The following is a 26,562-nucleotide window of genomic DNA, read 5'->3' as shown; positions in this document are numbered from 1 at the left end:
GTCTTAACTTCCTGTTACTTGGACAGACATTCAGCACCTGCTGAGCTCTTCAGACAGTAAAGAGGACAGTAACTGCCATTACAACATGACACCTAACAATGGGTTAGTGTCAGATAGGTTTCTTTTCTCTACTCTTCATGGAAAAGGATTTGGCCCTATCTAACACAATCACACCCTTTGATCACCTGTGCATAGCCATGATCTGATTCTTTATCACACATCTGAAGCTGAAGTACTTTACTATGCTGTGCAGAACAACTGGTTCAAGTTTCCAAAAATATTTGCTAATGCTGAATAAAAAGAAGTGCTACGAAGAGGAAAAAACGGTATCCTTCTGCATCTGAATAGCAATACAAGGATCATCAACAGAGCTGAAATATTTTCCTTTAAATATGTTCAAAAATGGCAGCTTTGAGGGCATGAGGAATTTGTATGTCTATTTATCACAGGGGCTTCTGCCACAGTCATAGCGTGATGTGGCAAGCAAGCTGATGCATCTCTGTACATAATGGCGCTTAATGTCTTTCCCAAGATCTCCTCAGAATAAAATTTCACATCCTGCACTATCATACAAAAGAGAGAAGCAAGGGAAAGGGAGACAAATATACCCAGCTTAACAGGGCTGCTTAAGGTAGTGATCTAAAATGATGTTCAAGCCAACAATTTGTCTGAAGCAGATTCATAAATATCATATAGAGCTACCTCTAGTAAATAGTTTACTTATTTTTTCCTAATAAAATTTTACACATTTTTCCCGTGGTGTGTCTGAATTAAAATGCCCATTTCCAAAGCCTCTTCTTCTTTATTTTGTCCCTGGTATCACATGTACTTGGTAAAAAAGTCAACAGTTGTAGGTTCCCTAACCAGGCTTAACTTGCCTGGATGAGAATGGAGCAAGCACAACATTGTTCCCTTTCTATCCTTTGTATGCTATGAACAGGATGCAAGGCACAGCTGGTGCATGTGGCACAAGCTGTAGCATCATCAGCAGATACTCCTAAAAAATGAAGGAAGTTCTTCTGGAGAGTCCTGGCCATCTCAAGGCCAGTCTGTGCTGTGGTAGAGAGGCAAACTCTAAACCTCTCAAAGGCGATTCAGTTGCTGCCCACAGGTGACATGAAAAAATTTCTGTTTACTTTGGTGATCAGATAATGTGAAAACAAAGTGCCATCTTCAGTTAAGGATTCCCACTGGTATTTGTCTGAATATTGCAGTTGGGGAGAATGTGATTGTGTATATCCAACTGCTTAGTGCTGTTCCTGGCTTGTCTGAAACACATTTCCTTTCCTTGTCACAACTCCCAGGTGCTACTGCTGAGCAAATAGTAACATCACTGCCAGAAGTATTTGAAAAGAACAAAAAAAAAAAAATTGATTTGGACAATCTGTGTGCTCTTGTCATTGATGGAGACACTACTGTGAGTAGGGTTGGGGCTGAGGTCACAACAAGGTTAAAAGAAAAGTGCCCAGGAATTCTCTCCTGTCACATTTCACACTGAATTGTTCCTGTTTCACAGCAGATGCTACAGACAATGCACTGTGCTCCATTAAATGCAGGGAATCATTTAGCTACATTTACAAGCTATGCTGAAAATTCACTCCAGAATTACTGTACTTGAAAGGTTACATGGAAAGGGCTAGAATATCGCATCAGGCAAGCACTATATGCTATATTTACACAAGCCACATAAAAAGCAAGGAACAAAGGCAGGAATGAACAGGGCCGCAGCGGTTTACAAGTAAGGGTGATGTTGCTCTCCTTATTCAAGAGTATAATGCACCTCATGGGAAGCCAGTGAAGACTGTAGCTATCAGGTGAGAATCCTGGTAGCATGGTAAAGGTCATAAATCAGATAAACATATTCCTTATAGCATTGTGGTTTTTTAAATCTTGTGTGTGGCCCTGTACAAGCAAGAGGCTTGAAGTTAATCACGAGATGGACCGGGAGGTTATTCTGCCTAGTCTTTATCTGCACCTATGCCTGTTCTCTCCGACTTACTTGGGAGCCTGTAACCACCTTGAACACCCAACAGAGCAGCATGCAAGCATTTACACGATCAAAGGCAAAATGTGCTTAAGACAGACTTTGGAAATCCAGCACAATTTGGCAAACTTCAAAGATAGTTGCTTTCAAACGGGTTGTGGAGGAGGCCTTGGTAAATTTGAATGGTATGATTAGCATACCGGCTGTTTTTAAAACTGCTCAAGAAGAAGCTGTGTTAAAATCCATTTCCGCAAGACACACGCATTTTCTTTTGGACAGGCTCCACTAGCTCTGTTTCTTAAATCAATTTTTCTGGCACGGATTTCTTCTTGGAAGAATGTACGACACCAGCTCAGTTTCCTAACCAAAACTTGACAGAATGTGTGCAGCACAGCATAATGGCATCTCTGCTTCATGGCTCCCTAAAAGTTACAGTACAGAAACCTCGGAAGTGAATTTGACTATTCCAGGTCACATCTGCTGACAGGCGAGCGAGACAACAGAAGACGCCAGGGTAGCCTGTCCAGCACAGTGTTCAAACACTGGTGAGGGCCACTGATAAAAGGTTTGCCAAAACGAGAGTTGCCAAGGTCTTAGAGGAGTTTCAGGGATGTTTTCAAGTCTTGCTAGATTTAAAGGATGATCCTTGGCAAACTCCCCCTGATGCTTCTCAGCATTTCTAGAGCCAACAGTTGTTCCATCTGCTGCTGAGGCCGACTTTGAAGAATCCTTGCAAAGAGCAGCACACTAACTTTAACACTACACAAGAGAGGAAAAAAGCCACAGCTTTTCAGAAGTGACCTAGATGTTTGCCAGTAGCTTGACACACTCTCAGGTAAGGCTGTCTCCTTGTCTCCAAACACTTGAGTGTATAATCAAAGCTGCGCCAGTGTAAACTGTGGGCTGAAAACAGAGATTCCGTAAACAGCATTTATTGAAAGCTTGTCTAAGGCATTAACTGTTCATCTGTGGAGGTCTGATGTACAGTAACAGCGAGAAAGACCATCACAAACTAGCTCCAAGAACAAAATTGCTGCTGGGGATTAAGAAAAAAAAAAAATTAAAATATGGTTGGAAAACTCCGACAGGTACGCCCTGACAACAGCTAGAAAAATTAAATTAAAAAAAAAAAATAGCAAACACAATAAACTTCTGGGGATGTTGAACACAAACAGTCTCTGAAAAAGCAAAGGAAGATCCACACAGACACAAACGAAGGTGTTTAGTTTCAACACATAAGCTTCAGTTTCTACCGTTGTGACGGATTTGCCAGCATGTTTTCTGAGCCAGGCCACTGCACTATTGTATAAGCTTTATTCTAATTACTGTAGGCTCCATAAAGGTTTCTTTATCGTTTAGCATTATAAATAATTGTGCTTCCAGGCCGGGGTTCAAAGCTCAGAACAGCACTCGCACAACAGCACAGGCAGGTCAGGTGACCTTTCTCCAATTCTCCTCTCCCTGGTGCTGAGGACAGACAAAGTGATATGTCTGTCATACGCCATTACCATTAGAACAGAATCTTGTTCTTTTATTACAACTGAACTCCGCCGGATTTCTCAGCAGGAATGCTAAGTGAAATCAATGTCTTGGATTTCCAGGCTGAGCTTGGAGGTCACAGCCACTCTATCATTTCTCAGCATTATCCCTTCTCTTTCTCTCGCGCTCTCTCTGAGCCTCCAACTGGCACACAGCAGATTGAAAACAGCATGCATCACAGGGCTTACGCTGCACAATTTTACAGCCTTTTGGAGCCCCCTTTCTTTCCTTTTGGCCCACTTTTTAAATTTTTTTTTCCCAATTTGCAAGTAAGTTTTGTTTGTCTCCGACAGACCTGCAAGCCAAAGGTACTGCAACACCTACAAATATGAAAAAGTAATAAAATACATGGGAGAATAGAGCTGATCTTGACAGCTGCCAGTTAAGATGGTTATGCTTAATGTTACCAGTAGATATGGCAGGCCTTCTAATCCTGCAATTGCCACAAAATACATACCGTGTCCCTTAGATCTCATCAGACATTCTGCTTACGCACAAGAGAACCAAAAACAACACTGAGATTTTAAGTGAAGGAGATCTCACAAGCTACTAGCCACACATAAACCCTCCTTGTAAAACGCATAAAAATCTCTTGTTAACCACAGACATAACTTTTTTTTTTTTTTTTTAACCCCTCAAAAAGTCTACCATCGAGCACTGCACAGCTTTGTGATTCCTTACTCTAAGAGAAGGGATCAAGCCAAGGATAAACTTCAGGAAGTCAGACAGTCTACACTAAGGAGAGAATAAAGACAGCACAGATGAGCTTGACTCATTAACACAACAGCTACTGATTTCAAGTCATGTCTTTTATTCCCTGAACATGTATCTCACTGAGCTGACAATGGTATTATTTATTTGTCTGGTTATTTTTAATCTGGGCTGTTTTACTGTTAGGGTAAAAACAAGACACTACTGTCAGTTCAAGGCATCTTTCCTAATGTGATAAAGGACATGGACAGCATGCTAGAGGACACTAACAAAAAGAAAGGACACATTTTTATGAAGCTCTTGCTGTCACCTAAATAGGACTGTTTTCTCCCTGTATTCTTCAGCTAAAATCTCCCTAGTTGTTTTGCAACATCTAAGATGTGCCATTGAATGTTAACCTGTTAATTTTGCTCAGCTGTGGCATACACTGAGCTCACCTTTGACTGGACATATTCTGCACCTTTTCCCTAGGTATAGCTAGTCACACAATGAGGGCATTATACTGGTGGGACTCCCAGCTGTGAGCTTGACCTCTTAAATGAGCATGGACTGAACTGCCCAGCTATGTCCAAGATTACTCATCAGAGCCCATGGCTCAGTGGACAGATTTCACCTCTGGTCTGTGACACAACAGACACTGCTTTGGAGACTTCACAGAATCACAGAATATGCTGAGTTGGAAGGGACCCACAAGGATCATCCCGAGTCCAACTCTTAGCCCTGCACAGGACCATCCCCAAGAGTGACACCATGTGCTTGACAGTATCATCGAAACACTTCTTGAGCTCTGTCAGCCTCGCTGCTGTGACCACTTCCCTGGGGAGCCTGTTCAGTGCCACACCACCCTCTGGGTGAAGACCCTTCTTCTAATATCCAACCTAAACCTCCCCTGACACAACTTCAGGCCACTCCCTCAGGTCCTGCCACTGGTCACCACATAGAAATCAGTGCCTGCACCTCCTCTCCCTCTCATGAGGAACTTGTAACTGCAATGAGGTCTCTCCTCAGTCTCCTCCCAGCTGAACAGACCAACCAACCTCAGTCCCTCCTCATACACTTCCCGTCAAGGCCCTTCACCATCTTCACTGCCCTCCTTTGGACACCCTCTAATGGCTTAATGTCTTTCTTATATTGTGGCTCCCAAAACTGCACACAATATTCAAGGTGAGGCCGCCTCAGTGCAGAGCAGAGTGGGACAATATCCTCCTTGACCGGCTGGTGATGCTCTGCCTGATGCCCCCTACAACAGGGTTGGCCCTTCTGGCTGCCAGGGTACTGCTCATATTCAACTTGCCATCAACCAGGACCCCCAGGTCCCTTTCTGCGGCACTGATTTCCAGCATCTCATTCCCCAGTCTGTACTTGTTCCTCCACAAACTCCAGCTCTACTCCAGGACAGAATACGGCCACAGATGAAGGGTCCCAACACTTTTCATCTCTTGCTGACACGCTGCTAACTGGACCCCACGTTGAAAGGAAACAACAGTTGTGTGCTGGAATAGGAGACTGGTCACCTTGGCCTGCCACCTGTTACTGAAGAATGAAGGAACAGCACTGTGATAGCCAGGCCATGGCAAGGGAACCCACAGGATCTCAGCCGAGGTGGTCTGCTACCAACATTGTGTAAGAATGGTTGTTCGGTACTACTGCACTGGGGTCTTCCCACTGGAAAAATGGCACTATGAATATGCTCCCAGTTCAGGGAGCCATCCTGAGAGCAAAGCTGCTGCAACTGAGAGGCACACAGACACCCTTCAGAAAAAAACACATGCAAGTCCCCACATTGTCAGAAAGGCAATGCTGCCAGGCCTGGTACAGTACCTTGCTTTTGGGTGGAGGGCTGTTTGTGCTCTTGTCTGTGTGGATGCTGGTAGGGGATACAGCAGCACCAAGGTTACCCTGGGGTATGCCAGGTATCTTGCCTCCCGGAGACACTTGCATCGCAGCAAGTTGGGCAGCATACAACTGCTGTAAAAACAAAACAAAACCAAAAAAAAGAAAAAAAAATCGGGGTGAGAGGGGAAGAGAGGAGAGACATCAATAAATAAATCATCTTCCCAAAACTTCTCCTACTGCAGAGGATATGCTTTCCTTCTGATGGGTATTTTTTATTTAACACATGTATATTTCAAGACAAGAATTGTCATCTCAACTTCTGTGACTCATTCCTCAGGGGATGAATGAGAGACGTCACCATGAGAAATGTCCCAGCATCCCTGTGTGTCCAGGGATTCAAAACAAGGAACAAAAGCTTATCTTCATGGTTTGCCTGAGCTACTGGGCAATCTTTTCTCTCCTGAGATGACTTAGGCATAAAATAATTTCCGCCAATACTATACATCAACCCCTGTGAAACTCACATGATGCTTGATATGATGGTCTCTGTGCTACCATTTTATGTTTCTTTATTTTACTTGCTACATTTGCCCTCTTTGCACAGCCTGTAAGGTGTTTGGAACAGGGAACATCACAATTTTTAATACTTACTGTGAGAGTCCACTCTCAGTTGGGTTCTGGGGAACCACTAGAGTCAGTGTAAATATACACATAACAGTGGTGAAGTACTGCCCATTAACTATTAGAAACTCTAACTAAGTCTAAGAACCCTTTCTGTGATAGATGCAAAGCAGGCACGCTGTGGAAATGTTTTTATCTTCAAAACTAAAACAGTAAGGCACTTTAAACACGTATTTTATTATTAACATGTGAATACCTATAATCAAAGTCATCTGTTTAAAGTTTAGCACTACAGTAAGAGTTTCTTGAACAGAGCTCAAAAGCAGTGAGAAAGCAGGCAAACTGGCAGTGCCTGAAAGCTCCCCTGACCTCCAAATAAAACATGGAAAAAATAAACGTGGGGGCAGGAGAAGCAACAATTGTTGTCGCTTTGTGAACAGTGAGGAATTCTGAAGTCAGGTGCCCGAGAGAGCAGGCAGTGCAGCAACAAAGGCTTTCCCTCCTCAGCCACAGTATCAGTTTCATAGACTCACGTTCTGTATGGTTAGTGCTGTGCAGTACAGGTGTGATGTGTAACGCTGATTGAAGGTACTCTCTCCCTGCAGGTGCTAAGAGAGCTTCTGAGATGACAGTGACAAGGGACAACACGCAGGAATATCGAAATGGATGGAAAAGACAAGGGGGCTTCAATGTGACTAAGTCAAAGAAGTCTTGTTAGTAGTGCTTAGTTGTTTCGCTGTTGTTTCTCAGTTAATTTTACACGCTGATAAAAGAACAGAGGTCGGATTGGAGGGCACAAAGAAATGCTAGCCCAAAACAGCAAGTCTGAAAGAGGAAAATGAGGATTCATTACAGAAGAAATTCACATGGAACCATGCAAAAGACGCAGTGACATTGCTACAGTGAGTTCAGTGTATATATAAGCCCCGTAGCAAACACTTAACTCGATCAAATGGGCAAGACTTAGTGCTGCGAATCTTGGATGACCCTGGACATTGTTTTGTGGTTCCCCATACAAACTCTTCCCTTTGTTGGTGCACATAATTCACAAAATTAAAAGCAGCTCATTGATACTTTTGTGTAATCAGACACGAAGTTCTTACTTATTTCTTTTTCACACTTCCTATAATTTTCAGACTTTCTATTCTTTTTACTCTTGAATATTTTTTATTTCTTTTCCCTACTTTGATCACTACTTGTTCCTTATTTTTCTGTGTTTCTTAATCACCATTCATCTATCCCATTCTATTTAGTCTTCCTCTCTTTCCTTATCATCCATTCATTCATCCGTTTTTTACTTTCCTTTTCTTCAAATTTATTTATTAATTTATTCTATGTGTTACTCCCAGCAAGTCTGAGCCAAATAGATGCAAATCAGCTACAGATAAAAGTCATCAAAAACAATCCAGCCACAAATCAGTCGCAGATTCAAATGCATGTATTTATCAGTTGAAGCTCATAAACATTCATTCTTTCTAAAGAACACTAAATCCAGCAGGGAGAATGGAACAAGTGTCTGTGTGAACCAGAGAAGAACTGCAGCAGGGAGTTCAAGGAAAACCAAGCCAGCATTATGAATGAATTAATATATCAGAAGAGCAATGGTTGTTTAAGAAATAGGATGCATGACTCAGGAACAACTCAAACATGAGCGGACTCTGGAGGTGAGAGAGCAGGTCTAGGGAAAGCTTTGCCTTTTCTTTTGCTCCCTATCGAAAAAATGACAAAACAAATTGAGGTAACTGTGGGAAAAAGAAAAAAGAAAGTCAAACAGCCACCAGAAAGGAAAGGTTCAAGTTTGCTGCTAATCTATAGATTTGATATCAGACAATATGTCTAGTCCACATGTAAATGTAAAAATAACATAGTCTGGATACTCAGCAGTCCTGAACCAACTGGAGATCACTGACAGGCCATATAGGGACTGGCCTGCTGAGGACTGAGGTTTCCAGAAATTTCTGTGAGAAACTTTGGGGAAGACTTTTCAAGCTGAACCTATACCTTGAAAAGCGAGGGAAACCTCTACTTCAAACATAACTCTAAACCTTCTGCTGAGGTCCAAACACAGAGTCACAAGAACTAAACTATATGAAATACACGCGCAACACGGCGTCCAAGAATCTGCACATCTTACATCTTAGTGCTCCCTGAGAAATGTGTTGAAGTCATGGTTCCTCCTTACAGTGCTGTCATCAACCATCTTTCTGACAATGCATGCAAAGCAGACAATGACTAAAGAAGCATTGGGGATTAATTTCCCTATGCAACAGCCCAGGAGAAAGCCACATTTTAAGGCGATAAATGGAATATACAGAATGTCAAATGCATGCTATGAAGAGAATGAAACATACAGTACAGTGTGGAGTAACCTGGAAGGAGGGGTGGAAGAAAATCTATAAAGCCTTCATTCATGCTTTGTAAAAACTTCTGTCCTCCTGTTATCAGATTCAACATCGCAACTCTATTTAATTTATTTTGAGAATTAAAAACAAACATTAAATAAAATTTTATAAGAGGTCCCTTGTTAAAGTACTCTCTTGGAAGTCCCTTCCTGCAACAGAAACCAATAATTCCCCAGAAAACACAGTTATCAGGCCCGGCTTTTAACTGAAAAACATGAGGTTATGAAATTCCAAGGGTCTGAATCTTAATTCACCAGTAAGTTTGCTCCTATATCCCCTGAATTTAAAAACTGTACAGAAATATACAGCATGCAGCACATTTCTTGGACTGTCAACAATTCTGAGCTTCAACGTTATTGAACTTGTCTGTTCATACTTAGTTGTTTTAGGACATAATGACCTTTAGCTTATATCCAAGGAAAAGGCAATGGTGTGACCAAGTGCTGCGAAACAATACAGCTAAATGACAACAATTTATACATTCACTTCATAGACAAATTGAATTCCAGCAAAAGAACATTCCTACCCCTGCTTCTCCACTAGAGTTTCAGATTTTGGAACTGTGTATGAATAGATCTCTGTTGAAACATTCAACCATTATGTAAAATGTACTTCTATACCTTTCTCAGTAATGAAACTAAGACTCAAACTCAAAAAGTGCAATGAAAATGATGTTATTCTGTATCACTGCTGTAATACCCTGTTCTTGAGCCTCTACTTTTACCCCATGGACCCCGGAAGCCATTACTGCTACCTTTAGCTAACCTAAAGACTGAATGTCAAATTCTAGCATTCCAGGAGGTCATTTTGCTGTACTACAACTCATACAGGACTTTTAATCTATTGGGTTTTTTGTGACCAAGGCATTCAGTTGGAATCAGTGAAGCACTACTGCTTTAGGCAGGTTCATTTTTGCTATACATAATAAATAAGGATAATATTCTGAATTTAATAAGATAGATAATACTTCTTCAGGAAGGCAGAACTGGGCTTCTGAAAAAGCAATTAAAAAGTAACATCTATTGTTTGTTTATAACTAAATGACTATGTTTCAGCTCCCCTGCCCATGTGCAATATTGCATGCCTTGTTAATGTTTTCTCATTAACCTCTTATGAAAAAATCTGTATGGAAGCAAAATCATCAGAACAAAAGCACAATGTGATACACTTTAAAATGAGCAGGAGGTATCATTAATTTTTTAATGTTGCCCCTCTGTTCTTAAGCTATTTAACAAAAAATCCCCCTTCTCCCTAGGTCACCACCTAAACCATTTATAATTCTTCCAATATATTAAACAGAAATATTCAGCTGAACTCTCCAAATGGACTAGCTCTAAGAGCTCTTGGGTTGATGACTCTGTAGTACATCAATAGCAAAGCCTTAAGGTTAGGCCAGCTTTGAAAACTTCCCCCTTGGGCATTGTTGTTACATGTTAACAATGCTCATTACTGCTTGGAGGGTACACCAAAAATGAATTCTTGTTCTATTAATACAGAAAATGAGAATGAGATTTTATAGTAATTTTAAAAAGGGTTGAACAAAGTGCTAGCAATTACACAGGCAGAGATAGTTGATTCAAGCACCTATAGGCATTTGGATTACAGTATTATCTCTTATTAAAATATTTTTATTAGTGAACAGTAGAGATTAAGAGCTGTTATTAAAAAAAATCACAGAGAGATAGAGACAGGTGGCTCTGGAAACTGAATCAGTTACTGCAATAAATTTGTTTCTGATATAAACTAGCTTTTCAGGGAAGATACCACAGAGATGAATTTACAAACCACTGTGCCTGAGTGTCTGAACTGTTGACTGATCCAACACTTCAATTTCTTTGTCATTCTGAGACCCATCATTAAAAATATACACATGAATGGCCCTGTTCTTTGTTTTTTGCATAATCTGGAGGGAAAAATGGTACAAAATGAGATTCTCTCACTTGGAATACATGAATTTAATTTTCTTTACCTTAAAATTTATGCTTATGTAAGGCATGAGAAGTGTTTGATTGCAGCAGAAAGAATTTTTTAATTTTGGATCTCTTCAGGTGTTTTTTTAATTGGAAAAAAAAAAGGACATGAGGAATTAAGAAGAAAGAGGAATTCACTTTAAACAAACATTTGACATATATCCTACTGTAAGATAGTTTTTAAAAGATACTGGCAACATAGATAAAAACTTAACTACAGAAATTAGAATTAAAGCTGCACTCATTAGTGATTGGTAGCAATGCCTTCCAGATATTCTGTGAAAAAAGTTCTTCATTTAGCTTCTCATTACATACTTGAAAGGAACAAATGCCAGATTTTCATCTTTTCTTTGTCTGAGTTTCTTTCAAAGATTGTTAGTCAAACATTTCAAAGGGACATGCTAATTTGTACATTTAAACTTCAGCAAAGGCTTTCAGGTGCCATTTGTTTGCATCAACTGGGAGATTTTCAGGAAAAAAAGAGAATATTTGAACACAAAGTCAATAAGCTCCTTTAAAACCTTGCCCAAAGAACCTGTTGCAAGGTGAAATTGCTAGCTTTCACTTTGGGATAATTTCAGATAATGAGGTCAAGATTCTGAGATGTACTGACAGTACTTTGGTTTATTTTTGGGTCTATTTTATTTTGTTTTGTTCTTTACAATTCTTAAAGAGTTGGAGCATTATTACTGTTCTACCTACCATTTGCATTTATCACACCCTTTTCCTACTAGAAATTGTCCTGGCTCCCAGTGCCAAGGTGCAGAGAGACTCTCTGGCAGAGGACCTTGCCTGAACTAGTGTTTCCTTTATTCACCAAGCAAAAAATAGCAAGCTGGATGAATTAGTCCCAAAATTGTGGACCATGCAAAGACTAGAGAAGATATACTAAATGTTGAAAAGCTACACTGTTCTTTCCCATGGCCACAGAAACCAGCTAACTTCCTTTGAAAACTCCCATCCTCGTTATGATCTGTATTTAGCCTAAGGGAGGAAGGCAGGTAACTAAATCATGTATCAAGGAACAGTAATAAATATTTGAAAGTTAAGACTTGGAAATTTAATAGGTAAGTAATATACTGCTTTTATTCAGAGAGCACTGGAGCACTTGGTGGAACTGCCTAGAGAAATTTTGACTTGATGTTTCAGTCGAGATCAGACGTGTTTTAGGAAGATGAACTTTAAACAAGGAGTTTATTATGCCAAATAATATTTTACATCTTATTTTGTCAGACTAGACAATCTAATAGTCCCTCTAGCCTTAAAAAAACCTGAGACTTACAAGGAAACATGTAGAAAAACAAGTTCTCATTAGAAAAACTGTGAAGCATTCACAACCCGAACAAGGCTTCATTTATACATTTCTTGCAAGCAAGTTACAAGTACAGCCTTGTAACCACCATCTCTCTCATATTAGAAAAACATCACTTTTAGAATCAGTAACCACAAGTCTCCATAAAATACAACTCTGGTAGCTGATCTCTAGGGTTCCAGGCCTGCAGCCCTTATTCCTGAGAATAATCTCACTGTAGTCAACGGGACCGCTTTGCCCGTGCCAGGATGAATGCACTAGTTCTTATTTGGAACTTCCATGGTATGACCAACTGGGGATCCCTGGCATCCAGAAACAAGGCTGGAGTCCAGGTCACCCAAAACCTGAATGAGCTTTAAGTTTGCATCTGAAGTAAGAAAGACTTCTGCAGTACGCTACAAACAATGCCTGCTTTGCTTGTAGAATAGTAACAGTGGATAAAGAAAAACACGCAGGTACAATTTATGGTAGCTCTCTGAGTTTTCTTGGAAACTGATGTAATTTTGATGGATAGGACAAACATTTTAGCTAAAGCACAACTACATTTGTATTTATAGTAGCTTCTCTGGGAAAGACACTAACCCCAACATTCTCAAATGCTAAGCAATTCAGTTTTCCTTGAAAAGCAGCCCTTAATTTTGCCAGTGAATAAAAGCTATTCAAATATTAGCAAGGTGAGAACCAGCACCCATGACATCAACTGACGGCTCCTGGTGACACAGGAAGACTGTAGGAAACTCCTGATTAGAGCCTAGACCTCATGGCTCCTTTGTCCCATGCCTTAACAAGAAGACAATCCTTCTACAGGATGTAACTGTAGGAACTTATCAATAGACACTTCCTATCATGAGCTAATAAGATCTGTTAGTTTCTGTGATAAAATATCATTGCAAACTGTATGTTTAAGATTGCCTGCTCTTTACAAATGAAGAGACTTTAACTGGAAAACTGCCCAAGTGGCCTACATATTCATACATACCATGTTCACACCATATGACAGTAATTGAAATAGAGTGACTATATGGAATGCATATTGGAGAGGAAATTTGATAATGTCTTCTGGAAAAAGCTTGTTGCATGAAATGTTGCAGATGAACAGTGTCCCCTTCAAGGAAAGTAATTAATACTGTACATATTTTAAAATATTAAAAAAAGAAAAAAGCTGGCAACAATTTATTCCTATAGTTTGCTGAGCAGTACCAGAGTATAATGTATTCTTGCTACCATTACTATTAATTATTTTTATGCCAGTGCAACTTCTTCTGCTAGAAAAAAAAGGTGAAAGTATTTCTTTAAGGACATACTTTTGACAGCATGCTCTTTAAGGATTATACAGTAAGATGGGCAGTGGTAATGTAGGAGACCAACAAACAACAGTGATGTGTAACTTAAGAAGGGGCATTTGTTTTGTAAACTGCATTCCCTTTATCACTGACTACTCTGTAATGCAGAACAGAGCTGACTATTCTGTAATGAAGATGAAGTGTTTGTGTGAAGGTTTCACATGGAGACTGCTGTTCCAGTGTAGCTTTTGCAAATTAGAAGCCTGAAGTCAGTAAAGTGGCCCAGACATTATACTCTTGTAGGAAAAAACTCACTACTGCCTATTTGTTTACCACAAGTATGTTTCCCAAGAGCTTTTTCTTTTTTTAATATATATATATCCAGATTTTTGGCAACTAGCTCAGAGCACCTGACTTCAGTAAGTATAATTTCTCATTTGAGAGACCAGAATTCTATGAGTGGCCATTTGACAAAATACTTATTTCATACTGCACTGCTTTACTTGACTGGTACTGTATATAATCATTCATTGTTATCCATTAAGTGACTAGAGTAGTTAACAAGCAAACACTGCCAGCAGAATTACTGTAAATAAGGTTCTATATATTTCAGATTGCTGGGCTATAATTAAGGCATTTCACTATTTTATACACATTTCCTTAAGCAACTCTTTCTCCAGTTTTTATTTATAGATTTTCTGTTTGCATTTTAAGTTGTTGTATTCAACAGGGAATTAAGTCAGGAAAACTCTGTGCCTGCTTTAGGACTGATACTGAATTAATTACTTCAAATCTGAATACTCTATTTCTCCTGAAGTTAAGTGCAGAGCTCATAGTAGAAAGATTAGGGTCAACTGCATTTCTTATTTTAGAACATGGATTTGCTGACTTGAATGCTGATATGGCATCAGGTTCTTATATCTTGATGATCCTAAGATTCCTCAGTGACTTGTCCCTCCTCTTCTCCAGGAACAAAGTAGTGAAATAGGCATTTTGCAGTATGTGTGGACCACAGCACTCAGCCTGCTCTAGAAACTCTTCTGTGAGGAGTTTTGATAAGAAGAGAGTTCTAAAATACTGATGTCCCTCCCTTAAGGTAGTCAAAACATGACAATAACCTACCAGAAGCCACAGTGCAATGTTGACAAATTTGTTTGTAGGAGGGGATCAGAAATAAATGTAAGAATTTACACTTGGATATTTTTTGCTGTATATATTCTAAAGCTATCCCAGTTATATCTTCCTTTCTTAACTGTGACATCAAACAGTGAAATGAGAAACATATTCTTTCTAGTCTTTGTAGTCTTTTTGGAGGTGGAGAAAGCAGAGCAAGGTTATTAATTTGGGGGAGAATGTCAGTCCTGCAGTGCAAGTTTTAAAGTAAGTTCAATGACATCCACTTATCTCTCACATAATTTTTCATCTTCATTGCCTTACATGCTCATTCCCAAAGTCCTCCAGAAAGCTAACAAGTCCTACCTCATTCTTTGACATCCTGTTGTGAAGTCGTGGTATCAGTACAGGGCACCAGTTGTCCTTCCCAGCAGCATATTGTGATCCCTTTCCATAAAAGCAGAATATATGACAAGAACTGTAGAAAGCTCCAGCTCCCATGCACCTTTCCTTCATCTTTCACCCACACAGAATCCCCTCTTCTAAAATAGTGCTTGTTTTCTGGGTATTATTAAAGACAAAGTTTGCAGAAAAGGTCACTCAAACCTACTAGACCTGTAGGAAACTGTAATTCCAACCACAGACATAGAAATTGCCTCAACTTTGAACTAGAATATTTTGAGCCTCACTAAATCAGAGCAAATCTGTGTTCCAAAGCAGAAACTAGCTGAGTTGCACTCTGGTCAGACTCCTCCTAATGTTCTCAACAGTGAGTCTTACCCACTTCAAACTCATCAGAGTGCCTAACTTCAAACAACCCCCACTGTACAAACTGGATAACTTAGATACTTAAAAAAACAAATGCAAGTTTGTTAAAACTGAGACGCTTAAGGTTAGGAGATGATAGTCTACAAAGAGGAGATGTTAAGAGTATGTGGAGGGGAATGCCATTATTTAGTAACAAAATTGCTGAGAAAAGCTGAGAGAGTAGAAAAGCACTCAATGAATTCCATTATTTTGGAGTATGATTAACTACACAGAAGTCCTCTTTCAACAAAATGAAGTAGCAGAAACAATTCAATAGCTGTTCAATCTTTTTATTCTTTGATTTTACGATAAAAATGGGTGTGGTCAGTAAAACTCCCCCTCCAATGGAGCCCATAAAACTCCAGAGAGCCTGAAACCTCTGAGAAGCTTTGGCAAACTTCTCAGGAAATAACATAAGAAGCTGTTTTCTGGTTCATCTCACTATTTCCATGCTTACACTGATGTAATGGGAAGAGTGACACTTTGCATATTTCATTAGGACACGTACAGAAGTTCAGTTCTTAATTCTTAGAAGCTTTGTTCCCCCAAAAGTGGTCTCTGAAAACATCTGAAATCCCTCAGTCTCTGACTCTCACTACAATGAAACCTCCAACACTAAAGTGCAGTGACACTGCACAGTCAGACACCACAAAAAGCCCTAAATCTGACCTGAAACTCACACCAACATTCCTCTTTTGGCACATTCAGTACTTGAGGTTTAAGAAGCTGTGGGCACAACAACATGACTGAAGTCAAAGGGAATTACATCTTTAACTTTCATGTTCCTCACATGCTGTACATTATCCAAGCACAGGAAGAACTTACGTGATGAACTTTGGAACTTCATATTCAGCAAGAGGAACACGGTGGCTGCTTCTAGTGTTACCAATCCGTGTGGGTAATGAAGAGCTGCTGGAGCCTTGTGTTCCCACACCAAGTGTGAGCTTTCTACTTCTTAGTGTCAGTCTGACCAAGGGACATGCACCCTTCTCCACATTTCTCTACTTCCATCCTGATGCAAGTTGTTAAGTTCCAGACTCTTCCAGCTTACCTGGGGTTACCTTATGGAAATGTCCCCTCTCTTAACTTTTCACCATTTTGCTCTTAAGACTAGACAGGGTGAATGAAGAAATACATCCCTCCTAATTACTGTTATTGAGGCAAAAAGGATGCCCTTCATTGGCAACAGGGTTGTAAACTCTAACTCATCTCTTGATGAATTCTACACAGCCACACATTCTACAGCCAGTGATGTGCACTGTATTAACACTAGCACTGTATTTACTACTATTAAACAGTACTAAGCTCTAGAATCCATTGGTATATCTGATCCATCCCTGATAACATTGAAGTTGATTTTCGTAACTTTCTTTTGAGGCACTGAGTAAATTAAGGGAAAAAAAAAAAAAAAAGAAGACATAAAACTTCTGAGTGAAAACAGTGCTTTTCAAAAACTGTCCACTTCACAACAATTTTTAGTATAGAATTACGGAATTTTTTGTAACATAAAGATGGATCTGCTTGTCTGCATACTTAGGAGACATTCTTCAATTGTTAATAATGTCATTGGGTTATAAAAAGAGCTAATCCGTGTTTTAAATTGTTCATCTGGAAATATGGATCAAGAGGAAAAACCCTACCAGTTTTTATGTTTTAGAAAGCAGTACCAAAACACTAAACTCTTTTCAATTCAAAACAAGAGCCAAAATCGATGTAAAAGCAAATTTTAAATTGCTTCTGGCTGAGTAGTCGTCTGCAAAGCAGAAGGGGTGGGAGTACCAAAGAGTTTTCAATGGAAATACCGAGAAGCTTTTACTGTAGTCACACTAACAAGAGCTGCTATCATGAAGTAATAACATTATCCAGAAATCTTTGTTCATTACCTCATTCCTAATGCCATCTCATTTCACTTGAGTTACTTGGGTCTGACGATGGGGTTAACGAGCGAGGAGGTGTTTGAGTGGGTGTGAATTAGGGGAGCTGCTAAAATAGAAGCTATTTTAGCAGTTCTGTGTTTAATACAGTCTGAAGCTCAGTAATTTTTTTTTCAGGTAAAATACTCACACGTTCCAAGGCTAACACTGACTTTGGCAAAGCACAGATAATACCTAGACTTATTCATATTACATGGAGTATTACAGAGGAACTCATGCTTCTATTCCTTTTCTACCTCCGTCATTCTACCCACAAGTCTAACATAGCAGGAATGCTAATGCTTTAATTTCCTGCCTTCAGAAGTTTTCCTCAAAAATTTGGATATTTTCAGTGACCATGACAGTAAACATTGCTGATAGCTCCTCTTCCCCCATCCCCGTGCTCCACAAGCCATCCTCACATACCACACAGCAATCCATTACAATATGTTCTAACATCTGCCTCCTCATATGATGTACGACCTATTTGATTGACCCTTCTTATGCTGCTCCAAGACTGGCTGTTCATTGCAGTGGGAGGGTGAACAGTACTCATTGCTTCTTCAGTTAGCAACTGGTAAATGTATCTCCGTTCCAGGAAAGACTGGGAATGTCAAGCAGGGATCCTCCTCACTCCCCTCCACATAGCAACTCCATACAGTCCCTTCCTTTATCGCCATCAGGGACAGCGCTAAAGGAATCCATAACAGTCCGGAACAGGGAAGGTCTCTAGCAGGTCCTCCCATCTAATCGCTAATATAGGAAACATTTCTGCCAATTAAATTTTTCCGTGACAAATATTAACACTACCCAGTGTTTGTGACTCCAGCGTGGGAAGCATGAATAATGCAAGAAACAGTAAAGTCCTCCATTACGCTGGGATACTTCTTGTTTTTGCCAAAGTCAGCAACTGTAAAATATCTCTTCTCAACTTCTCCAGTTAACACCATGGCATAATGCAGGCCTTTGGTCAAAGTGATCACTACAATAAAAGCAGCATCTAAAGTAACATAAAAACACTTGCCAACATCGCAGGCATTAAATACAATTCTTACTCTCACCATCTATATTTCCATCATGTATTTTAACAAGATTAACATATTTCAGGACCGCTGACAATTTTCCAAAGTCATCTGGCACGAAATGGGATGAACACGGCTATGAAAATGTAGGGAAGCAATGTACTGAGACCAGTACAATGGGATATCTCCTCTTCCCAAAGACAGAAAACTCAACTGACACAGGGAAGCTACACATACTTGGCACTTAAAAAGTCATCTGTACTGACTCCAACTCAGTGACTTTCCCAAATTCCAATCACTACAGATATACAAAGTCGGTTGGTCTTGAGGCCCCATGTCCCAACAGCAATCACAGAAATATTCTGACTTTATGGTCCAGCACTACTTCTTTACTAACAGGAATTGCCTGGGCAAATGAAAACGAAAACTGAACCACAGTAGAAAAGTGACAGAAACTGCGAATAAGTGGGGAATCCACCTGACCAGTCTTCAGATAATCACACTCATCTCCCTCTGTAAAAACTAAAATGGAAACTGAAACTTTATGCCACATAAGTTATACATGGTAGACATCCATGGCTAAAGATGATTCTTATCCCACCATCCTGAGTACAAACGAGGATAAAACTAGCTAGTCTGTGCTCAGCACGTCTATGTCATTTTTTAAATTTCATGTCAGCAGCTGAATTTTTTAAAGAGAAATATATCTGTCCTCTTTGAAACTCATGGAAAACACACATTTCCTTTTCTTCTTGTTACACAAGTCAGATGGAAAGCGACTTTGTCTTCCTCAAAGCCGTACAACTGGTGAGGCACACAGCTACATTTTCAGCACAGAACATGTGGGAAAGGGCATATAACTCCCCCAAAGTTGCCTGCAAATTACTTTGGATTTGTGTAGAGAACATATATGTTAACATAAAGTAGAGTGTGAACCCAAGGAAAATGAAGACAAACACTGACAGCTGGCCAATCTTGCCCTTCTTTACTGTGTTTGCCTCAAATATAGTATGTTTGTAAGAATGTGTGAAATACTTCTGAAAATAACAGTTATACTCCATTTAGTTTTAACAAGCAAAGGAACATACAATTTACAATCCTCCTCAGAAGGATCTGATTTAGTCAAATTCATGGAGAGACGTCAGCAAATTCCCAGAAGGAGTTAGAAACTTCACTTATTCAATATCTTGCAAATTATGGAACATGTGTGTTTCATTTGGATTTTTTTCTCACACGTCCAAGGTTACAGTGATTTTATAAATTATTTAGTTTTAATTTTTATCTTCAACTTAATGTTTCAAAAATAATCAGACCGACGCTTACACCATACCAGGTATCTTTCTTCCAAAAGTGGGGTGTTACCACATTTCAGAAGGACACTGAACACCAACTACAGTTTCTTTTTCTAACCAAGGTGGGATGCAGAAGAAGCAATCTTTGTTGCCGGCATCCCAGCAGAGACTGGCAGCCAGCCTTTCTCATTCTCCTCCTACGGAATTTTGAGAAGGAGATTCACACTGTTAGGATACAACGGACATATGCTGCAGGGCTCATCCCCAGTTAAGTAAGATCAATTATGGCAAGCTAGACCTTCATCCTTCAAATACACTTCTATTATGCAACTCTGAGCCCTGTCCCCAGTATTTAATATACTGCAAGCACAGGAAGGATCCACTAGTGCTTCCCACTGCAGAAGAAAGAACTTTGACTGGTAGACAACAGTCATCCTGAAAGGCCTTTTGCTTCAATTTGCTGTGTGGGAAGGATTATACTGATTTTAATAAGCTTAGGATAAGCAACATCCTAGAGGATGTACATCACAGATTTTCTCATGAGATTGAAAATATCTTACCTTCCATTATTGTTTATAATTAGTGCCAAACTGTTTCCCTCAGAACCACTGTTCTTACAGATGACACCTATCGGCGTCATCACTGACAGCCTTTTAGACTTCTGACCCTCCTTGAAAGTAAGGCATTGTAAGAACTGTAAAACTGCTTTGACTAACAAGACTGGTAGCCAGTAGGATATGTTCAGGGACACTAAAATGTGCAGGATTACTTGGCATTTGCAGACATGTGGGGAATCCCTTGTTTTACACCACCACAGTTAACTGTAACCTCTTTGACTTGAATTGCCATTTCTGCAGTAGCTGAACCAAGCAACCCCAAAGACGGTATCTGTTCTCATTGGCCTAGAGGAAATCTAAGAAGTTGTCAGTGGTATTATCCTTCCTCCCTCTCCCCTCTGCTTGTCTTCCATATTCCGATGGCTGTTTATGAGCTCAGATGTCATTCTTTGCACCAGGGAAAGATAGATGGGACACACCAACCCCAACCTAAGTGACCTTTGGATGTGACAAGATTTTTAGGTCAGTCCTGCTAAATGGAAGCCTTGGTGTATCGAGGCTCGCCTCAGGGTGAAATTTCCAGTGAATTTATTATCTCCCAATGCCCTTTGGACTGCTTCCCACCATCAAACACCATGGCAGCACTCGGAACAGGAAGAAATACATTAACTGGAATCTGATCGTTTTAAAAGGTTACAGCTGCCCAAATATAATTTAATTTCATACTTGCCCTTTGAGGGTTTGGTGTATATTTTCATTTTATGACTGCAAATGATAAAGCTCTTAAGATTCCAGGCAATAAAAAGGAAAAGGGGGGAGAAAGTATTTTAAGGGTTAGAAGTCTATTCAGTTCATAGTCAATGAGCTGAGTGACAAATCAGCTTTTTTTTTTTAAATCTAACATTTCCTCGGTTTTTAGTAGTAATTTCTCTCTACACTTGATGGGGAACAATACCTTTTAGTGAAATCAAACCTGTAATGCCACCCAGTGTGATAGGAAACTTTTGCTGTGCAAGCACCAACCTATCTTAGATCCCTTAAGGACCTACTTCAGAGCAGCAATTAATGTGAAGTGAAATGAAGTAATCTGAACGAACTGATGCAAAAAAAAAAAAAAAAGAAAAATCAATCAGACTTGAGAAAATGCTTCAATCTAAGTGTAATACTTTGAGCTTTAACTGAGTAGGCCATAGTTCCTTTCAGAATCTCTTCTTCTCTACTTTCTTCTGTCTGAGCTCAGGTAATGTATACAGGTCCATCTTCCCATGGCCACAGAGTAGGATAAAAATCAGGGGTTTGTGGCAGCACTGAGTTTGGTTGGAGTCCCACACCTATGAGACAACAAAATTCTAAGGGATGAGTATGTGGGATATGACATCCTAGTACACAACACTAAATGTTGGGAAATTATTCTCTCTTTTTTCACCCACTTAAAGTGAAAGGAGTCATGATACACTGAAACACAAGCTACCACACAAATGTGAGTTTGGTCAGCTTGAACTAAAGGTAGGAAATGCTGAGTATTCACGTCTTTCACTGCATCCAATGAAAAGTGAGTTACCAAATGAACACCACCTCACCACCAAACACCCTGATGCAATTTTGATGACTGCTTCCTTTCCACACAACAAAACACAGAAAAAATAAAACAGCTGTGGAAAGCAGGAAGGATTAAGTGTGAATGTTGCATATCCTATTTTCAAAGCCACCGTAAGAAATTAATTATTGATGGGCTCCCAAATCCCTTGAGGGCTCTTTAAAAATCTTTCCCAAACACACACTGATATACACTGTCTAAATTACTTTTGCCACTAGTATATAAGACCAGTGTTCAGGAAGAAGCAAGGCTGCCATGATAATGGGAATGGGGTAAGTAGGGTTGATAGGCAAGTAGGATGGATAGCCCTAAAAGGAACCATATTCCAAGCAACTACTGTCACAGCAGGACAGCAAGTTAAATGGAAGGTATAAACACATGATGCATGAGGGAAGTGGTTCTGCGCCCTTTATTCTGCTCTGGTGAGACCTCACCTGCAGTGCTGCATCCAGCTCTGTGGTCCCCAGCACAGGAAGGACATGGACCTGTTGCAGCAAGTCCAGAGGAGGCCACAAGAGGACTAGAGGAATGGAACACCTCTCCTATGAGGAAAGGCTGAGAGAATTGGGACTGTTCAACCAGGAAAAGAGAAGACTTCAGGCTGACTGAATTGTGGCCTTATCAGTACCTGAAGGAAGCCTACAAGAAAAACGGAGAGAGACTATTTACAAGAGTCTGGAGTGACAGGACAAGGGGGAATACCTTCAAACTGAAAGAGAGTAGGTTTAGATGAGACATTAGGAAGAAATTCTCCACTGATGAGGCACTGGAACAGGTTGCCCAGAGAAGCTGTGGCTGTTCCACTGCCATATCCCTGAAAGTGTTCAAGGCCAGCCTGGTCTAGTGAAAGGTGTCCCTGTCCACGGCAGAGCGTTGGAACAAGATGATGACCAAGGTTCCTTCAAACCCAGGCCATTCTATGATTCTTAACCTAAACACCAGTAAGCCCCAAGTCTGTAAACATTGAAATACTGAACAAACACCAACGCAGAACTACTGTGGAGAAAGTAAGTGATATTTAAGGACAGTTTAACCTACTATAAAATGTAGCACACCTCTTAGTGTTTCTACTGTGAATTTTCTAATTTTCAGAAGTTCAGAGTTTAATGGTAAAATCAACGCCAGAGATAAACTAGGACTTCAGCCATGTGGTTTTGCCAAATTCATATAGATCCATTTGGTTCTCTTAATGAAATAAATACGCTGCTCTATTCCATGATAATGGCCCAAAACACTATCACAAGCTGCAATGTTTTGGTGTATTAGTGGAGAACACATTGTTAAATTTTTGGAAAGAGTGTTTTGAGCCATGGAAGGGAAAAGAAGAGCCTGGAAAAGAAAAAGAAAAGGCTTTGTTGCCAGATGTGATTTTCGCACTCCAGTGTAGAGAGCGGAGTAACCCACAGACGGACACTTCACCTTCAGAGGGGCAGAGAGCCACTGGCTTTGCTGCCCAGATGTGCTGAAGGAAAGCCACCTTTCCCCAGCACAGCATCCACAGGGAGGCATGCAGGGATACTGCTGTTTGGGCCCCTGAGCACATCAGGTAGGGGGACAGGTACCACCCCTCGTGGTAACCCACATCTCTGAGGGAATAACCTCCTTCCCTCACACACAAACTGGCAGCCCCAGGCCCCTTTGGGAGAAACAGATATTGTACCTACAGGAAGAAACTGAAAAAAGCCATTTCACAGCAGTCCCCAAAGACAATTTGACTCCCTCAATATGCCACAAACACATGGCCCCTGTCAGCCACCGCTGGTGCAGTGTGTGGCACAGCTGTGGTTGCTAAAGCAAAGTACAGCTTGCAGTACAGCAAGAAACCTCTGATGTAACGCAGCTTTTGAATAGCAAGAGCAATCACTCTAAACAGCAAGACATGGAGGTGCAGATGTAGTTGGAAAACACTTCTAAAAAATCTCACTTTCTGCTACCATAGAGCATTTGAAACTTTCTTACTGCTTTCCTATGGTACTGACAATCATAGGACACTGATTTCAACGGTTCTCCCAGTTTAAAAACACAGTCTTTTAATTTTTTTTCTTTCTTGTATTGCGCTTTTCAGACTGATTCGTATTTTTTGTCCATTGGGGAATGACAATTAACACAGAGGCTTGCTGACAGCCTTGCTCTCTGTAACTCCAGAGTTTGTCAGGCTCTGAGATGGATGCCTTCATAAATTTGCAGTGTATTTCCGGAGGGGTAAGTTATCTGTGATGTGACCACTCTCTACGGCTAAGGGGTTAAGGAATGTAAATCCAGCAGACTGCAGTGCTTCTCTCCTTACCTGTACAATTAATGGAAAGGAACAGAAACAGACTACTGGTAAAAATGACAAAAAAATAAGGCACTTAGGCAAAGTGAAAGGGATAGTTAGAAGCTAGTCTAGGAATTAGACTCAAACTCGAGAGGTCAGCAGAGCTCATGCAGGTTACAAAATTTTAAAGCTAGTCTCAGGGACCTCAGAGCTATGGGTACAGTTGCCTCCAAATTTTATTATTTAGATTGATCTTACAAAGTCCACTGGAGCTAAAAATATTAGGCACCTCTGAAAGCAGAAAAGGAATTTGATGAAAACTGAACCTAAGTTTTGGGGAAATAACTGCACTCTGACTTAACCTCAGGAACACGCTTATGCTATCCAGGCACAACAGAATAATTAACACTCCGGAAGCTACATCTCCAGATACAATGGTTAAATTGATGACTTTGGAAAGAAAACAAACACAACAAGCATCCTGACTTCAGTAGCTTGTTGTCTAATGTTTTCATCTACAGTCAACAGTAAATAGGTATTTCATAGTTTCAAACTGTGCCTAATATTAGCCTCCATTCATCAAAGGTGCTCAAATACCCAGGCAAGGAATAAGCCTGGCAAGGAATCAGACTTAAGAAAGACAGGTTAAGAATAAGAGCACAAGAACTTTTAATGGTTTTCACTGTTCACGCCATGTACAATTTATATCATAGATCAGTGACACGCTCCCCATGTACATATTTACTATTCTGTTTATTTCTATCCTATTCTGCCTTGCCAACTAGAAATCACCTAAACTCTGGAGGAAAAAGAATGGTCATAAACAAGACTGCAGTAAGAAATAAGACATAAATCAAAATTCTTACACATTCATAGATTATACCAATCTGCATCTAACAGCAATCCATGTCATATGACCCAGGTACAACAGAGCTAGCAAGATCTCAAGGGAGAACTTGTGCCAAGCAAGTTTTAGGATGCATACAATGTAGTAATTTAATGTGGATCTAAAGAAGTAAGTGTGTGTCAGTAAGTAGTTAGTTTGTATACGTGTTTATCACTGTTGTTATTTGTAGTATTGTTCCTCAAGCACTGAAGCATGTGCACGTCAGTGATTTCCAGTTTTCCTGTGTGTTTGTCTGTCACAGCGTTCTGCTGAGGCACTGTAAATATACACTGTTGGCAGAGCTCAGCATAAAGACAATGAACTCCAAAAATATTTGGAAAAATTCACTAGTCTGACTGCAGTTTTCATGTTTTACAGGAGGCCCGTAACCCCCCAGTTTATGGTTTCAGAGTGAGTCCCCCAGCAGCCAGCCAAGCCCCACTCGGTGTGGTTTCCCGTCCTCTCCCCCCACTGGACAGTTTGCTCAGGATTATACAATCTGATTTGCATGATTATATAATCTTCTTTTCAGCAACATCCCTCTGAAAAGAGCAAACAACATAATAGGAAAACCAGTAGCACAAGCCAACTCTTTCAAAACCCAGTGTCTGAAATGCGCAAAGGGCACAAAGTAGGGGAGAAAAAAAAGGAGAGGTGTTTTTTTTTGTTTTGGTACCAGATTTTTCATACAGACCTTGCCAGGGAGAATTAATTCTAAACAAATTTAAATCATAAAACACCGTGTTCTGTGAAACACAAGTACAGGTTTTCTCTGTTTCCAATATAGGGAGGGAAGCATTGTTTTAGTTATTTCAAGGTATATATAAAGAAGTTGCTGTTTACTTCTTTTTCAACAGAAGTTACTTCAGGGAAGTATTCTCAGATGGTTTTTGCCCACCCTCATTTAAAACACTGGTGGGCAGGTGCTGCCACTGCCGCTATTTTGACATTGTTTTTGCCCTGCAGCTAGTTGAACTCACAACGTCGACACCACCACTCCAATCACCCAAAGTCCTGGTTATATCACACAGAAGTATAAACAAAGTCTTAGCTGATATATATGCCTCCACTTCTCATGTCTTATTTCATACACTTCAGACTTTGTCCTAGACAGGACATTGTGTAAGTGAAGACTGTCATATTCCAATCTGCAAACAGGCTCTTCTGCTGGCTGCTAAAACTACTTATGATGTCAGTTACTTCAGCAATATTCATCTAAAATTAATGCCTTATAAATAATCAAGGAGTAATCTGCTTCCGTCTGTCAGGCTAACCCCAAAAAGAAAGAAGTGTAACATTTTTGCAAGAGAAAAGAAATTAAGGATGACCTGACCTCACAAGCACGCTTGCCAGACAGTTACACACTCTTTCTTGCATGACCTATTTTTCCCTGCTCACACCACGGAGACGTTTCAAACAAATGCCCAGTAATTCAGACTGCTTGAAACACAGAGGGTTGC

General features: G+C 40.1%; 1 protein-coding gene across 7 annotated transcripts in view; it reads right to left on the bottom strand.

Annotated features, from left to right (window-relative positions):
* The window catches only part of SOX5 (SRY-box 5), a 640,352-nt gene that overhangs the window by 52,699 nt on the left and 561,091 nt on the right, over positions 1-26,562 (bottom strand). For all 7 annotated transcript variants that reach the window (XM_027905265.1, XM_027905273.1, XM_027905234.1 and 4 more), the window contains one exon: positions 6,056-6,202. In XM_027905265.1, coding sequence (XP_027761066.1) covers positions 6,056-6,202 — 147 coding nt within the window. The remainder of the gene's footprint in view (positions 1-6,055; positions 6,203-26,562) is intronic.

This window comes from Empidonax traillii, unplaced genomic scaffold (assembly GCF_003031625.1).
Source record: "Empidonax traillii isolate 1590-97213 ecotype Southwest subspecies unplaced genomic scaffold, ASM303162v1 scaffold25:size3598162, whole genome shotgun sequence".
Lineage (NCBI taxonomy): Eukaryota > Metazoa > Chordata > Aves > Passeriformes > Tyrannidae > Empidonax > Empidonax traillii.
This window is presented reverse-complemented; position numbering and strand designations above follow the sequence as displayed.